At 52.9% G+C, this 15,940-nt stretch overlaps 1 protein-coding gene across 3 annotated transcripts; it reads right to left on the bottom strand.

Moving 5' to 3' along the window:
- Positions 1–1,692: 1,692 nt before the first annotated feature.
- On the bottom strand, positions 1,693–13,665 carry TFAP2C (transcription factor AP-2 gamma; the record flags this gene model as incomplete). 3 transcript variants are annotated; one of them, XM_082671314.1, is made up of 7 exons in its annotated part: positions 1,693–2,065; positions 3,387–3,531; positions 5,493–5,611; positions 6,195–6,411; positions 7,635–7,686; positions 7,790–8,275; positions 13,465–13,665. In XM_082671314.1, the coding sequence occupies 7 exons, from the start codon at positions 13,663–13,665 to the stop codon at positions 1,780–1,782; spliced, it is 1,506 nt and encodes a 501-aa protein (XP_082527440.1). In that variant the 3' UTR covers positions 1,693–1,779. The 3 variants fall into 3 exon arrangements, with proteins under 3 accessions (XP_082527440.1, XP_082527442.1, XP_082527441.1); XM_082671316.1 differs by lacking the exon at positions 13,465–13,665 and adding an exon at positions 9,841–9,888; XM_082671315.1 differs by lacking the exon at positions 13,465–13,665 and adding an exon at positions 8,498–8,662.
- Positions 13,666–15,940: the final 2,275 nt, after the last annotated feature.

Raw genomic sequence — 15,940 nt, 5'->3', positions numbered from 1 at the left:
GGGCATCCTAACGTTCCCAAAGATGGAGCATTTCAATTGACTGAAAACACTCAGAGCACCTACCACACAACCACTGCTTGCATTTGACTGAATGCCAAGTCCTCCCAAGGAGGATCTGCCCAAGGATTTACCAACAATCATCTCATTTCCATTCTCAAAATTGTGAGGTGGCAACTTCACCATAAGTACAGTGTTTCTCAACTGAGCAGCCTTACGCAAGAGACATGATTCCCAAACTATGGATTCCTCTCTTGTTGTCCATCAACCGTCCCTCACACATCTCCCAACAGCCCTTGTGTTGGGGAAGATGGTACCATACACAGTCGTGAGAACCACTGATGAGTGCGAGACGTGGCGCAACAGAGCAGTCTTCCAAGAGAGACAAAATGAAACTCCAGATTCCCCTCGGCACAGAGATCTCCTGTTCCGTCTCATTAACTAAGCCACAGCCAAAACCCAGAAATCAGCTCTGCCATTCTTCCACTCCTCTTAGAAGATTAAAAAAAACACATCAAGTTACAACCAGACTTTCACAGCTTCTACTGAGAATACTTTCTTTTTATTATACAGGTTTCATATACATAACAATTATTTAGGGAACATTTACAGGCAAGGAGCTCAATTCCAAAACTCCGTTTTCACCCACACACACTGTACTTCACACTCATCTTGGGGGTCAGCCCAACAGGAATAAGACAAAGTTATTGCTTTGTGAACAGAAAGCTTCAATTAAATTAGAGTCTTCCAGAGTCGAGAACAGCACTCACGATACTCTTGACTCTTAATACCCTGTGTACATATGAATAAAGCCTAAAGATGTGTCTTAGATTACCCCGTCACCTTTAAAAGCTAATATTAAAGTTGAATCCCATTTCTCAAAAAGTCGTAAGAAGTGCACCCGTATTTACAGACCCCATTAAATTATGCATAAATAAAATCTGTACACTCAACGCAGCTTCTCAAAATACAGAATTCTCCTCTGGGACTTGGGATGAGAGACAGCAAAAAAAAATGCTTCATGCCCACCCCTTTTCAAGTTTTCTCGAAACACCAAGATGTGAAATAAATACGCAAAATAAAGCTTCCGTACCTTAAAGGAACATGTCTTTTCAGAGTCTCCTCCTATTTGAAGAGTTAACTTTCAAAGTTTTGTTTTGTTTTTTTCTTAAAAAGAAAAACATAAAATCATCAGCAGGCTTTGCTTCTACAAGTTTCGTAAAACCCGAAGGGTCCCTGTGAACAAGGGATTTAAAGTGTGTCAAATACCAACCTATTAACCAGTTCTTAAGCGGACAGAATCCTTGCCTCCCGCGGTATGTAGGGTGAGACGGAAGAGGCTACATAAATACTTTTACCTTAACACTGAAAGTTATAGTGGATCTGAATCACATCAATTTGACATCTCAACAGCTATGTGTGTGTGGGTTTTTGTTAGCCCAGGGAATTTATTTAAAAGGTTCCAAAACTTGTAGCACCACTTTCAGAGAAAGGAAGAATGGGGTTCCAAAAACTAAAGTATCAGCTTAATGGGTAAAGAACCAGCACTTGTCACCTCCCGAGAGCGCGTCCAGAGCTTAGGAGACACTTCAGCACTCCTTAAGTACTAAGGAATCCAGGAGGGCACGTGAAGATCTGGAAATCCGACGGAGGCCCTTTTCGTGGGAAGGTGGATAACAAACTCTGTCCCCCAGGCAAGCGGGGTTCCCAGTTTGTCCTGGTCGAGACCGGTTTTGGAGTTCTTTTCCTTCCAAACGCTTCGGCCCTTTGTTCACCTCTGTTTTACTTCCTGTGCTTCTCCATCTTTTCCAGGGTTTTGCTAGAATCGGCTGGACTCTGGTCTCCGGGGTTCATGTAGGATTTGTCTATGACCATCAGGGCTTCTTTTATGTAGTTCTGCATGGCAGACACAGCAGCACAGATGGCCTGGCTGCCAAACCCGTGGGTAATCAGGCTGAAATGAGACAAGCAGTTCTGAATGCTGGTCTCCAGGACCGGAGTGGGCCGGTTGTTCCCATTGGGAGTTCGGTCTTGATTGAGAAGGTCTGTGAATTCTTTACACACTTGCCTGTGAAAGACAGTCAACACACACCACTGAGTTCAATCTAGGCCGTGACAGGTAAAGAGCACAAACTAGTGTGGGGATGACACCTAGAGGCAACGAGAATTTGGGGCTGGCCAAGGAAGTACATTTTAAACTGATAGCAATAGGCAGCTGCCGCGCTTAGCACCTGTTCTGTGCTGGGCCCTGAACTAAACTCTTTTTATTTATGTTTGGCCGTATTGGGTCTTCGTTGCTGCGCGCGGGCTTTCTTCTAGTTGCAGCGAGCGGGGGCTACTCTTCTTTGCGGTGCGTGGGCCTCTCATCGCGGTGGCTTCTCTTGTTGCGGAGCACAGGCTCTCGGCACGCGGGCTTCAGTAGTTGCGGCACGTGGGCTTCAGTAATTGTGGCTCTTGGGCTCTAGAGCGCAGGCTCAGTAGTTGTGGTACACGGGCTTAGTTGCTCCGTGGCACGTGGGATCTTCCCGGGCCAGGGCTCGAACCCGTGTCCCCTGCATTGGCAGGCGGATTCTTGGCCACTGCGCCCCCAGGGAAGCCCTGAACTAAACTCTTTTAAGTACTATCTTATTTAATCCTCACTGCAATTAGAGAAGATAAAAGGATTAATGCCAGAATCAACTGGCCAAGGTCACCAGGACTGGTAAGAGGTGGAGTCAGAATTCCAGCCTAGGAGAGTAAGGGCTAGCTTTACTTGATGCAGATTGGTTCCTTAAACCAATTCTGTCAAGATCCCTGAATTCATTTCCCTGAAACTCACTCTTTCGATACAGGCTGGTTCACTGCTCGCTTTTGCCCTATTTCCCACTTGACTAGTTCTGCTTCATTTACCATGATTTTAAAATCCATTTACTCTTGGTTTCTGTGAGAAATCCCTCAGCTGCATTAAGTCGTTTTGAGACATTTCATTTGCCCTCGTCTCCTACACACACAACCCGATCATTACATTTTAAAAATCAAAAACATCTTGTTATCAGGAGGCAGAAGGCGCAGGATCTTGACTGGATGTGATAAAATAAATTGTCTTCAACACATTTTTGTAAGACATGCAAATAAGATAATGAAAGAGTAGCTTCACTAGTTTGAGCTGAATAACTAAACGGCTCAAAAACACTCATTCTGAGCAATACACTCACTGCTCTAATTCTTTTAAATGCTACAGAAAGTTACTCTAATTTGACTCTGTCAAAGATGCTCCTTGCCATTTCCTCTTGCTCAACACCCTAACTTACTTAAGGAGCCTTTCGTTCTTGAGCACCAGGGACTGTGCTGGCCCCTCAGCTGCAAGGTCAGGGCATCGGGGCATCAAATTCTCAAGCCTGGATACTTACTGTGCCGCCAGCAGCATATTCTTCCTAGTTGCCATCTCACTGCGTCCTCCGAGATGAGGTCTGGTTAAATACTCGGCCACGGATTTACTAGGAAATTCTGCTTCACAGACATAGGCAAAGTCCCGAGCCAAATGAACAGCCTCACCTAGAATAATCGGCAATGGCAACAGACTTTAGGGCCACTGTGGTCCCCAAGGCAAACTGTCCCTTCCCTCTTTTTCCAGCACTATCGGTATTGGTCTAGCAGTCATTTTGCATTCTAAAATGCAATCACACAAGGGGACAACGATCCAGCCAGTAAGCAGAACCTCCTGGGTACTTGCAGTGGGTACCCTCCCCTAGGGTGAAATCATACAATGTAAGAAAAAAAAAAAAGTCTGAAAATTTTAACTGTACTTAAACGATGTTACCCCAGTCCTCTGCCCAAGCTGAGCAGATGCTCCTCTCGCTGCTAAAACAGCATCTAGCATCCGTTGGTAGTGCAGAAGTCGGAAAACTTAGGGGGAGTGAGCATGACTGACAAAGAAGCAAACTGTCACTTTTCTTTATGAAACTGGGACAAAAGTCTTTGATACGGAACTTTGTTTCTAAATGAGAGCGCCCCATTACTGGTGGAGGTAAGTCTCTAGAATGTTGCTTTAAGAAAGAGAAGCAGGAGTGTTTCCTACCGGAAATGTTAGGAGCCCTACCTACCCTCTCGTCTCAGGTATTGGGGGGCACAGAGGGAGGAAAACGAGGGGAGGGTGTCATTTCCCACCCGCGGCGCTGGGTTCTTTCTGGTTCCAAGATTTGGGGCTGCTAGAGTTTTACAAACCCAGATGGTGGACCTCACCCACCATCCCCACTTCCCTCCCCCGACTCACTAAATCAACATCTGAGAACCATTGTTCAGGCACACGCTTTCTCATTCAAGCACCCCTGCCTGGCCGGTAAGGAAACCTAGGGGAGCCGCATTTATGCTCCACGCACGCGGAATCCACCATTCTCCATGCAGGACAGCTGGTCCCCAACAGCATCGAACAGGCAGCTCCTTTCTCCTTGCCCTGACCTCCAAAGACACTCGTAAAAAGGTAGAGCAGGGCCCTGCCAAGTCTCTTTTAGCAGCGCGGTCGCGCCATTTAGACCAGGGAAAGAAAGTGTTCAAAAGATTGCCTGACTACCAGGAGACCACCCCTCATTGGCTCCCCCGGCCCCCGAGCCGGGGCCCAGCGCCCTGCTGATTGGGCGAGGTGCTGGCGGCCGCTCCAGGCTTACGGATAAGCCCCCTCCGTGTTCATCAACTCATTTTCCTGTGCGCAGTAACAACGAGCTTGTTTTGTTTTGAAAAATAATTATTTCACTTTTCCCTTGCCCACTTTGTAAAAGGCCGTATTGCATTCTTGGCTACTTTCCAGGTTCGGGGCGCAGGTCCATTCAAGAAACTGAAATGTCACATCCTATCTTAGGACTGGGGAGAGGGGCTCATCTGTGGGCCCCATTACTTTTTTTTTTTTTTGATGGGGAAAATGAACAAAGGAACTGTGAATTGGGCTAGGCTCATTGTATACAAGGGCTTTTCTCTTCACTGACCACAGTCCCAATATTCCACAGCTACAAAGACTAGAAACGGTCCTGCTGCCCACCGGTAACCAGTTTTAAGAAAAGGTGTACCAAATGATCGATTGCATCCTTCAAAAACTGGTTCATCTGATAATGTGATGTCTTAGGAAAACCCGTTTCTTTTTAACAATGATTTTCTGGGAGACCCAGAGCAGAATACTTCAGCAGACACATCGTTAAATGTTAACTTATTTGATTAAATGACTGTGATTCATTGTAATGAACGCATGGCAAAATCGCTTGCATCTCTCTTTTGTGACTAAGAGTTGTTTTTAACCTTTTCTTATACCTTTTTTTTTGCGGGGGGGGGGGGCGGGTGCCGCACCCTACGGCATGTGGGATCTTAGCTCCCCGATCAGGGGTCGAACCCACGCCCCCTGCATTGGAAGGCGAAGTCTCAACCACTGGATCGCCAGGAAGTCCCTAACCTTTTCTTTAGAGAAATATTAAAGACTCAACACAGCACTAACTAAAAACACCGCAAAACAAAAACACAACTCCACTGACCTTCTACTAAAGATGTCAGGAGGGTGACGTGGGCAGCTTTCCGTCTCCCCGCTGGAAGATTCAACCCAATCTTGTCCAACTTCTCCCGCAAGGATCGGCCACCATTTTTAGATTTGGCTCTGAGCAAAATAATAATAAAATAAAAAATTCTTTTCTCAAGAAACCACTTTAAAATTCTAAATGCCTAACATGCTGCTCACAAAACAGAAATCTGTCAGAAACAACCTACATTACGTGGCTCATAATCAAGTGATACAGGGAATCCTTAATTTATTACTTAATCCCTGTAAAATTCAAAAATCTTTCTCAGCATCGCCAACATTATTTTTTTTTTAATCACAGAACATTGCAAGTTGTACAGAGCAGACAAATTTTCACTTGTAGAAACTGCAGCAGCCCCCCAAAAAACAACTCCCTGGGGGAACCAGACCCATGGAGCTCCTCTACTCTGAATACAGATGCTACCACTCATACAAGGGAATCAAATTCTAACCAAATGAGAATTTGTTAGCGCTGTTTTAACACTTCCTTCTACATCTGGCACGTTCTAAAAGAGAAGATGTGTACTAAAACTCCCTGAGCCAATGAGAATTCAGCGTTAGGTACCAAAGTTCCATAAATGTTAAAACTATCTCCCTGGTCCTTTTCTGTTATTCATCCCCAACCATTCAACCGCCATGCCCAGAACGTGTCCCCATGTACCTTCTGAGGACACCTCCCAGTAATGAAGCATTTAAGCACTCAGGCGGGGACAGTCGCCTCTGGACTTCGGCAACTGTCACTTTGTATTTAGATGTAGAGCTGAGGAGGGACAATCTTCCAGGGACCGAGCAGAAGACCTCGCTGGGATTCATCACAGCCTCCACCAGCTCCTTCTGACAAGGGAGACTCAAGGGGTTCTTCGTCATTGAAATAGGACCTGTGAGTGAAGATCAGAAGTGGCGTTCCCAAGCAAACCACTAACCAAAGCTGAAAGAGCTCTTTGAACAACTAACTGCATGTTGGACTATAAATTGCAAGCAGATTTTTTTAAAGCCATATTCTTCAAAGATAATCGAATCTGAATTTCACAATTTAACACCTTGGGAAGTTAATTAGTCAAGATCCCACGCGTGGAGGGTTTGCATTTTCTGACCACTGTTAAAATCTGTTTCGTTAGAACGTTTGTTTTCAAAAGACTACTTCATAACTAAATAAATGAAGATTTCTTTTTTCCCCCTCACTCAACGAATATCCAAAATCACAGGACATAATCATCTGGCAAAATCTTTCAGTGCAACTGATCACAGTAAATTTTAAAATACAAACACACCTGTTCTAAGTTTACTGGGAAATTCAGTTTATTTTCTGAGGTTTTCTTTCTTTTTTCTTTTTTCCCCCCAAACTCATTTTTCCTCAGTTGATTTCAAACAGTTTAACCTCAAGTAACAGACCATAGCTACATTTCATTTAGGATGACCCCATTTCCCAACAGAGCTAAACTGGGAATCCTGGCAGTACGTAGCTTAATTTCATGAGCCACTCAGTCGCCCAAGTAATCCAATTTTCCAAACCCCCGCCCCCCTCATCCCTGCATGAACCCGACAGATCACCCAGCCTGATGCTTTCAGGGCTGTCTGTTTTGTACACCAAACTGTGTCCCACCTTCTTTTTGCAGGTCAGAATTAAGGCTCCTTACCCCTGTGCATATTTGAAATCAGAAATAAAATCACATCAACCCGTTCAACAATTAAAATTGTCACAGAACCAATCACTCCACTAAGGATATGTGGTGACTTGTTTTCCAAATTAAGTCACAGCCTTAACTCACTCTGGGATTCTTTCCTGGAGCATTGTAAAAACACTCTCGAATTCAAGAAGTAACACCCACCAAGGGAAAACTATGGAGTAACAAATCCGGAGATTGAGGGGCAGCTCCTGAGAGCATCTTTTTCCATTTAGATCTTAAAGAAATGCCCCGTCTTCTCACTCCTAAAACCTATCTGCCTCGAGTCCCTGTCACTCCCTTCCACCACAAATGTCCCAAATCGGATACCAAAAGCCCTACCTCACCAATAAGTTAATAACTTCCCAGTTACCGCTAAGAACCACTACAGGGTGTGTGATGCCACAGGAAGAAAAGAACTCGTGCTCACTCCGTACCTTTGCGAATAACCGTCTGATCATGCAGAAGTAGGTGCTGGTCGTCGACATTCTGGGGGAGAAATGACAAAGTTTCCTTTAAGTTCGGGGGAGCCTGGACGGGGTAGGAGAGAGGCAGTGGGGCGAACGGGTCCGGGCAGGGCCGAGGCGCTCACCTGCACCTCCTCCATCTGGTGCGCCATGTCGTGGAGCCCCAGGTTCTCGGCCAGGCCCGCGGCGTCCAGAGCGTGCGAGTGGGGCAGCAGCAGGTCCGAGCGGCGGTAGGCGTCCCTGCGGGCACTCACGGCGCCGCCGTCCAGCCCGGAGAGGTGGGGCAACAAGCCGGCCGGGCGCGCGTGGTGCGAGGGCAGCCCAGCCCCCTCCTGGCTCTGGCGGCCCGGCCAGGCCTGCTGCTGGCTGCCGGTGGGCGCCGGCTGGTGCAGGGGGTTGATGGCGGCGGCGTACGCTTCTCCCAGATGCGAGTAGGGGTCGGCTGCCTGCGAGTAAGCCAGCTGCTGGTAGGGAGGCGGAAAGTAGGGTGGTGGCTGGTATTCGGCGACTCCAGCATGGGAGAGGGGCGGCGCGGGGCTGTAGAGATGCTGCCCGGCGGAGGAGAGGTGAGGCAGGCGCGGGTTCCCATTGCTGCTCGCGTCGTGGCGATCCTGGGGCACAGAAACGGAGACCCGGTTAGTACGAAACCCCGCTACTGCGCACGGCCCGCGGCCACCGCGCCGAGCCTTGTGACCCCCGGGGACCCACCGCACCAGCCCGGACCGACCCCCGCGGGGCCTGCCCTCGGGCCAAAAGGCCCCGGGGAGCAACGTGCCCCGGGGGTTTCGTTGTCAACCGCTAGTCCGCAGAGGAAGGGGAAACTGGAGAAAGACCTGGAGGAACGTGCCCTCCGGGCCCCGCGGCGAAGGTCTGACGCCCGAGGTATTCTGCGGCTCCAAATCCGAATGCCAGGCCTTGGGCCGGAAGAAGCTGGGGCAGGGGTCCGGGGAGAAAGCCTGCAGGCAGCGCAGAGCGCGGTCGCTCACGAGCCCGCACATGCTGGCGTCGTCGGCCCAAAGTGGGGAAGCGGTGGGCGCGAAGAATGCGCGCCGCGCAGGAAGTGCGCCGTTTCCCCGCCCCAGGGACCCTCCCTTCCACGCCCTCAGGACAAAGACCTCCGGGCGAGAGACCCTCCCTAGCGGGGGCAGCCACCCAGCGCCGCCCAAGGGACTCAAGGAGGAGCCCGCCGCAGCCAGGGGTGCGCTCCCTGCTAGCTGTGTCCCGACCAAGTAACGCCGTCCTGCCCAGCCACCGTCAGTTTCCCCACAAATCGGGCACGGAGAACGAAGGACCCCGAAAATTGGGCAACCTTGCCTGGGCACGTTCCCTCGCCCCACGGCTGTCCGACTTAATTCTCAAAGGACGTGTCGCCATGTGTTCCCGGGGTCACAGGGGTGGCGGGGGACCAGGAGAGCTATGACACCGTCGCCCCCTAGCTGAAGTGCCCGTGCCTGCAAACAGGGGCAGCCCCTCTAGGTCCCGCGGGCGCACAGCTCTCCCGCGTCCCCGCCGCCACCGCTCCCCTCTCCCGGGGCCTGGGCTCACGTCTTCTTCCTCTTTCCGCTCGCCGCCTCCCTCCCTCCCACTCTCCGAAACTCTAGCTCAACCTGTCCGACAGGCTGGAGCACTCCCGAGCGCTTACGGCCCCATCTGGCCTCAGCGCCCCCCCCCGGCCCCCCCTTCTCTGGAAAGCCAAACTTCGGTTGTTTTCTTGTTTCCCCAAGGAGGTAGCGGGGCAGGTGACAAGCCCGCCTCGGAGGAGACTCCGCAAAGGTGTCGCCGGCAGGTCACCTCGTCTGACTCCTTGGGACGGAGGTTTCGTGCGTAAAAGCCACCTCTAAAAGTTGCAGACCCAGCGCTCTTCCGAGAAATCGGGGAAAAGGGCTGTTTTGCTTCGCGAGAAACCGGCCGGTAAGCTTTGTGGGTGGGATCTGCTACGCTCTTTCCAGGCCCCATTCCCGAGACTGGATATTTAGGTAAAGGCCCGATTCGGGAAGGGGACCCCGGAGAAACGCACTAGGGAATGTCCGGAAAAGTGGACCCTGTCCCATCGGAGGGCGAGCGGTGGGTGCCTGTTCGCTGCTCCTGCGCCCTCGCCCCCGACCTCGGTCCAGTGGCCCGCGCCTCCGGGACTGTACTCGGGCGGGGCCAGGCTGCGCCCTTGTGCCCAGCTCACCTCGCAGTCCTCTTCATACTTGACATTATCGGTTATTTTCCACAACATGGCGTCCGGCGTCCCCCAAAACAGTCGCCAGTTAAATCCAGGTTCCCCCCACCCCCCGAGCGGTAAATCCAAAATTGGGGTCACGGTGGCCAGACGTCTGCCGCTGCCCCCGCCGCGCGCGGGCCTAGCCGTCCCGGTCACTGGACGCGCATCGGCGGCTCCGCGATTGTAGATGGTGCCGCCGCGGGTGTAGAGGCCGCGGCCGGGGACCGGGGAAGCCGCGCCCGCAGTGTGTGTCCAGGCGATAGCCGGGGGATCCGGGCGCCTTAATGAGAAGAAATTATCATAACTCCTCCCCGGGGGCCGGCGCGAAGGCCCCGGCGCCGGGCGGGGCGGCCCCCAGCCAGTCCCAGCCTAGCTCCGCCCCGCATCCTGGCCCGGAGCCGCGCGGAGACCCACGCCTCGGGGGGCTTAGGAGAGGAGTCGAATGGGCCGCACCTCGCTGACAGCCGCAAACCTAAGAGGCCAGCGTCCCCCATCACGCCATCCATCAGTCACCCTCACCAAGCACACACCTGAGGACGGCAGAGCTGGGGACCGGGATCCGAACCCAAGAGCCCCCCCTCTTTCACCGACAGCGCCTTCCCCCACCCTCCAAAAGACGTCTCAACAGCTGAGGTCCCCCTATCTCCTAAAACGTCCCAAACACCCGCTCCAAGGAGATTTAAGGTTTAAACTGGAATCAGGCAGCTGGAGTCCCAGTCCCTCCGAGGGACGACTCCCTCCCCCGCACGGCGTGGGCACAGTGCGCTCGGGGTCCTCCGAGGGGACGGGGGTGGGAAGGCCTTCTGGGGAGTCGGCCCCAAGCGCCACCGAGCGGGTGGGCCGCTCCACCGGCCCCGAAGTGTCGGACAACGGCGTTTCGCCGCCATCGCCCGAAGCTCCATCTCCAAGGCTGGGCTGCGGCCGGGAGGCGGGTGGGGGGCACCCGCCTACCCTCGCCCGGCCCTGCCCTGCCCGGCGCCGGCTCGGCAGCTTCCTCCGACGGGCCAGGCACTCAAGAAGCCTCAACTCAACCTTGAAAAGGGGTGCGGGGCTGAATGCAACCCTAACGTCACAGGCGGGGACGAGGGAAGAGGTGGGGGGAGGAGGAGGGGCCGTGGAGGGACCCCCGCTGGAGAGGTGAGCACCCGGGGTCCGCAGATACAGGCAGAAAACGAAACTTCCTTCCACATAAACGTTGCCTCTCCCCCCAATATGCATTTGCCCCCCAACCTTGAAAGCAAAGCGCAATGCTGAAACATTTTAAAGAAACGAAATCCATTGGCCCGATTATTGTAATTGACCTTTTTTTTCTTTTTGCTTCAAGGGGAAAGTCGCTAATTCTCGGGAGCTGAATTTAAACATTCTCAGGGAATCAGAGAAGGAATCTTTCGATTTGATTACGAATCCGATTTTGCAATAATCAATACCTATCAGTTTACTGCCCCGGGCCTGTGGAGTGGACGCTGCTCCCAATTCACAGAATGAATGCACCCACTGCTTCCCTACTCCCGCCCGGGCTTGTTTGAACTTTAGCATTTCTTTAAACCGAGATGGGCCTAAAATAAAATAACCAAAATAAAAATAGGCGTCTTCCAAGCGAAAGGTTCTTCCTCGCCCCAGAGAGTAGACAGATTCCAGGTGATATTCCGACCAGTTGTGAGAACAAAACCTGGAGACGAAACCACTGGAGGCTTTTCAGGCTTGTCTGCGGGCTCTGCACTAGGATACGTACAAAGACAGTGCACACACGACCCGACACCTAGCTTTCAAGACACCGTGGGGGGGGGGGACGGGGGGTAAAAGAGAAGACCGCAGAAGCAGCGCTCCTGGTACTCGGGAGTGGGCGCAGGGGGCACCTGCTCAGGGCAGGTATCGGACCCGGTGCGGTAGGCATGCTGGCGCCCTGGGAGTGGAAGATTGGGGTCCCAGGTACTTTCGAGGGAGGCTGCGGAGCCTCTGGGCACCCCAGACATCCAGACCAGTGACGCAGGAGCTCTCCTCCACACTGGGCCTTCTAGCCCCGGCTTTGACTCCAAGACCCGGCCGGGGATGCAGCTTGAACAACTTGTCTCGTCCACGCCTGCAACTTTACCGCCGGGCATGTTGGGTCCAGGGCTGGGCAACAAGGCACCAACCCCCCGCCCCAGGTCCTGGCTGCCCTTCCTTTCCTCAGCAGCGCTCGCCAAAGCCACCCGGAGGGACGGAAATCCCTCGCAGCCCCGGGGCCTCTATGGCGGAGGCAAAGGGAGCCGATGGGCCCCGAGGGTTTGCGCACCTCCGTTTAGGGAGCCCCAAGGGCACAGAGGTTTCGGAACCGCTCGGCAAAGGCCATTCATTCCCAAGCCAGCGCCCTGGACCTGGACGCTGCCCCCCTCCAAGGGACACGCGCTCAAGCTAGAGCGCAACTTCTGTGCCCTGGATGGGGAAGGCGGCACAAACGAATCCTCAACCTTCCCGGCCAGGCCGACTCCACCCAAACACGCACAGCTTCTGCTTCAGGGACGGAACCCAGGCACGCGCGCGCCCTGCTCCGGATGCCGGAAATCTCAGCCCTTCCTTGAGCTCAACTTTTCTGCTCTGAGCCGAGAGCGAGAGCAGAGAGCCGATGGCTCCCACACTCAAGACAGACCTCCCCCAAGGCCCCCACCCCTCGCCGCGCGAAGACGCATGACTGCGTGGCCGCGCCCTCAGGCAGCCACGGCCTGGGAAGGGTGTCCCCTCCGACCCTCCGCGGCTTCGCAGACGCCAAGTGTAAACAGAACGTGGGGATCCCGGGGAGCAGCCTCGCCGCTCGCCTCGCACAATCAAGGGTATGGGGCTGGACGGTTGTCAGCGGCTTCCCTCTGTCGCCCCCTAGGGAGCCTGCACTCAACCCACACGCTTGAAACCCTGGACCCCGGCCCCCAGCCCGCTCGGATGGCGCTAGAAACCAGAGACCGGAGGCGACAAGGCGTCTGTGAGGACAGCAGCGCTACAACAGTGCGCCACCTCCAAAGATGCGCGGGCAGCTGCCTCTGGAAACAAGGCTCCCAGACCCGGGCGGCAGGCTTCCGCCGCCTCCACACCCATGGCAAGCCCAGGAAGGCGGCGGGGCGGGTAGAGCTGGACTGGAGCAGGCCTGCGACTCAGCTTCCCGTCCCGGGGAGGGGGCGCCCGAGCGGCAGGTGGAGGCTCCGAAGCGCCCTCGCGGGCGCCGTGCACCAAACAAGGTGTCTGTGTCGCCCCGCGGAACAGCTTGGGCTCCGGCTGGGACCGCAGTTAAGAGGCGGGGCCCAGCGAAGCAGAGCCGAAAAGCCGGGGCCTGCAGCAGTCCGGGAGGGCGCCCATTCACGCGCTAGCCCACGCCCTCCCTCGCAGCACCGGCACCCACTGAACGGACACTTGGCGTCCAAGAGCATCCGAACTGTCTAAGCCCACTAAGGTGCACGTCCGGGGCGCCACATGTATTAAATAATTCAGTCACTCCAAAATAGCAGCAATAATATCAAAATAGCAGTTTGTTTTTCCTGATGCTCAAATTGGCGGCTACACACACGCACAGATGCTTCTCGTCTTAGCCCAGGGTCCAGCCCAACTCTTTCTACTGCTCACTTGTAAGCGCTCCGCGCCAGGCCGGGTCCTCAAAGGGGTTTCGCAGCCTTTAGCTCTTCCTTTGCAAGCATCCTCGCAAACCAGAAAACGCGAAGCGCGGAGCTGGGGGAGCCTGTAGGACCCAAGCTTCGGAGAAGCTCTCATTTGCGGAGCGCTCGCGGAGCGCAGCGGTCGTGGTAGAGTCTCTAACTTGAGGACCATCGCCCCACTTGTCAGCAGGCGAATTTTCAGTCGTCCAACTACCTCAAAGCCACCAGCCTGCCTGTTCTTCAAGGCCACCTTCCTAGCGGCTCTCGGGCACCTATTAGAGACAAGCCGGCTCTCGCCTCCCTGCCCCGGGGGACCCCCGCCCTCAGAGTGCCTGTCACCTCTCCACCCACTAACATCCCTGGGCCCATCCGGGTGCAGCCTAACCGCTCCGAGCGCAGGCAGGAGGGCCAAGGCGCGAGCCCAGTGTCCCCGGAGGCCTTCGCGGCTCGGCGTCCTAGAACACCAGGCACCTCCAGGCCAGCTAAGCCCGGAGGCCTTCACCTATTTATCTGGTCGCCGCCAGGCGAGGAGGCCCACTGTGGCCAGGCGCCCAGCGGCGCGGACTCGGCTTCCTGCGCCAGAAGTGCGCAGCGTCCAGGGGCCACCGTGCACCCCGCAGCGGCGCCCATCCCACCCAGCGGGCACACACCCCCTCCGGCAGCCAGGCCTCCAGCACCCCTCTCTTTCCCTGCCGGTCCTCGGATCTGTCCTCCACCCAACACCTCTCTTCTCACCTTTAGGAACTGGAAATTCATGTTGCCAGCTCTTCAACCCTCTGTGAGTTGAGGTTTTCAAGAATGGGAGCAACGCAGGAACAGGTCCCCAAGGGCCGCGTCGTGTGCTGTAAAGTGCTCCGAGCGTTTATTTAATTAACGGAAGGGGGATGGGGGGGTACAATTCACAGCCAAAACGGGCTATCGCGATTGGAAGACACACCTGAAGGTCCTGGTTACTCCTCCCCTGCCCTCCTCCCCTTGGAAACTGTAAACTCGCCAATTGAAAAGGGTCTTCCCGGTCTTTTGACTGATCTTTACGTCTGTTTATAACCAGCAGTAGGTAGGGCTCCTTCCATCACAAAACTATTTTAAATGTATTCTACGTCTTGCAGGCAGAGGACATTTTAAATGTGTTCTGTCTCCACAGCCAGATCTATTAACATTTCCGTGAATTCCCCGCCCTCATTTCTGGCTTTGATCTGCCTCCAGGCACCTCGCAGGTTTCCAGGTCCAGCTAAAATGGAACCAGGGGCACTGAATTCCTTGGAGGAGAAGGAGGTGGGTGGGTTTGGGGTCTTCCTTAAGTGCCAGAGAGACTTGCTTACACCTTGGTCATCACATGCTCTTTGCCTGAAGGAAAGAGGCAAAGGACCTAGGTGACTTAAAAAAAGGAAACACACACACACACACACACACACACACACACAGCTGAGAGCCCAGTAAAATGCAGTCTTAAGGAAGACTGTAAACACAAGAATAAATGCCATTTGTTGACCGTACCACAGGGGACCCACTGTGACCACCCAGGTCACCAGGAGGAGAAATTAGCTTTGTACAGAAGCTGCCCTTCAGTACCTGAGTCCTTGATAGTTTTCATACAGAACCTGCCCAGGCAACCAAACAGCTTCTTTTCCAGAGAGGTGAGTTGAAAACTTACTCAAGATTACTCTACATATGCTTTAGAAGAAAGAAAAAAAGAAATGGCAGGAAAACTGCAGGTTTCAGCCCCACCTACTGGGAAACTCTCCCAGAGGTTCTCTGTCCCCAGTAGTCTTCAAAGGTACAGTTTTTAAAAGGCACCAAGAAATTCCTATGACAGAACCATCCATGTAGTGAAATGTACATTTTTACGTGTCTCAAAAACAAAAAGTGGTGTAAGCACAGCCACAACTTAGTGTAAAGTGGTTTAAAATACACAACTACAGGGAAAATAGCTTAGCTGAAGGTGTAAGGTAGGATTTTGATCATCAATACGGTTCTATTCTAAGATCGAAACATGCTATGCCCTTTGGTCCCACTATAGGAATAATGAAAAGGACACAGGCCACAGTTTGAGGTGTAGCTACACTCAGGCAATAGGATGGGACTGGGGGGGGGAGGGTATGGAGAGAAAGGTGATTTTTTTACTTCATTATGGATGGGGTCTTGTTTTCATTTGTGGTGGGGAGGGGTTAAAACTGATGTGTCTTGTGTTAATTATTTTTTAAAATGAACACACTAATCACTGTTAACATCCTGGTTTTATTTCACAATTTAATCCAGAAACAAAGATTTTGTTATTGTTGTTGCTGTTACGTTTCTGGTCTTCTTTTATTGTTGCTGCTCTGATTGCATCTTACTTTTATAATTTTTTTTAAAAGGCAATGACCACTGTTAATGCCTAAATGTATTTATTTGACCTCAGAAACTGAAACATCTTGTACTGCCACAACACATAATTATGAAATATT

This window comes from Grampus griseus, assembly GCF_964374135.1.
Source record: "Grampus griseus genome assembly, chromosome: 14".
Classification (NCBI taxonomy): Eukaryota; Metazoa; Chordata; class Mammalia; order Artiodactyla; family Delphinidae; genus Grampus; species Grampus griseus.
This window is presented reverse-complemented; position numbering and strand designations above follow the sequence as displayed.